General features: G+C 44.6%; 1 protein-coding gene across 1 annotated transcript; it reads right to left on the bottom strand.

Moving 5' to 3' along the window:
- Positions 1–5: 5 nt before the first annotated feature.
- LOC135441078 (uncharacterized) lies at positions 6–506 on the bottom strand (the record flags this gene model as incomplete). Its single annotated transcript, XM_064700533.1, has 3 exons — positions 376–506; positions 111–313; positions 6–55 (listed from the first exon to the last, which is right to left on the bottom strand). Coding segments are annotated over exons 1-3 (384 nt in total), but the record flags the coding sequence as incomplete, so codon positions are not given.
- Positions 507–846: the final 340 nt, after the last annotated feature.

Raw genomic sequence — 846 nt, 5'->3', positions numbered from 1 at the left:
GCATTCGTCAATTTCCAAGTGACACAGGACAAAGATGTGATGAAGAAGCCAATGCCTGAAATTGGGGATTTCTCAGTGTAAATCTGCTCCAGTCGAGAAGCTCTACTTACCCATTAGAAGAATGGCCTCGGATGTTTCATCCTGCCACGCCTTGGATACTACACAGAGCAGTATAAACCCGCTGAGCAGGCAAAAGGAGCCAACGAGCACAGCCAAGGTGATGAGTATGGTAACCGGGTCGGGTTCGTTGAGCGTCTTATAGGGAAACAGAGCTTGGCACAGCGAAGCCTTCTTCGAGTCGCTGCTGTGCGAGCTGCAAAACAACAAACACTAGTTAAGAGATTACAGTCCAAAGAAAGGAACTCAGTTACGCACCAGGATTGTGCATAGGTTGGTAGAACGGACACGCTTTTGCACTCCATGACGCTGCACGTTGCACTGGCCCCTTTCTCAGTGCCAGCATCCAAGTTGGAGTTTTTGGCTGGCTCTTCTTTGCTAAATATCATATAGGGGCAGCGCCAGCTGATGCGTCGCGTGTCTGGTCGTATCGGAAGGGGCGCCACGGCTGTATATTATTAAAATGAATAATTGATAATAATTGGAAAAAGACGGAAAATTAGCATTTTTAGACTCTATAGTAAGCAGATTTGACAACACACTCAAAATAAAGTTTCCCGGACGAATACTTACCTTCAACAAATAATCAACACATCACTCGGCTGTGTGAAAAGAATGATTAACATATCGGACACAATATACCACACAGGAATTGATCATGAGAGTAAAATGACTTCCCACAAAATGTAATAAAAACATAAAAAAATCGGAACGAAAGGCCAACCACGG

Source organism: Drosophila montana, unplaced genomic scaffold (genome assembly GCF_035044405.1).
Source record: "Drosophila montana isolate Dmon_TW-CO22-7 unplaced genomic scaffold, ASM3504440v1 contig_1799_1, whole genome shotgun sequence".
NCBI lineage: Eukaryota > Metazoa > Arthropoda > Insecta > Diptera > Drosophilidae > Drosophila > Drosophila montana.
This window is presented reverse-complemented; position numbering and strand designations above follow the sequence as displayed.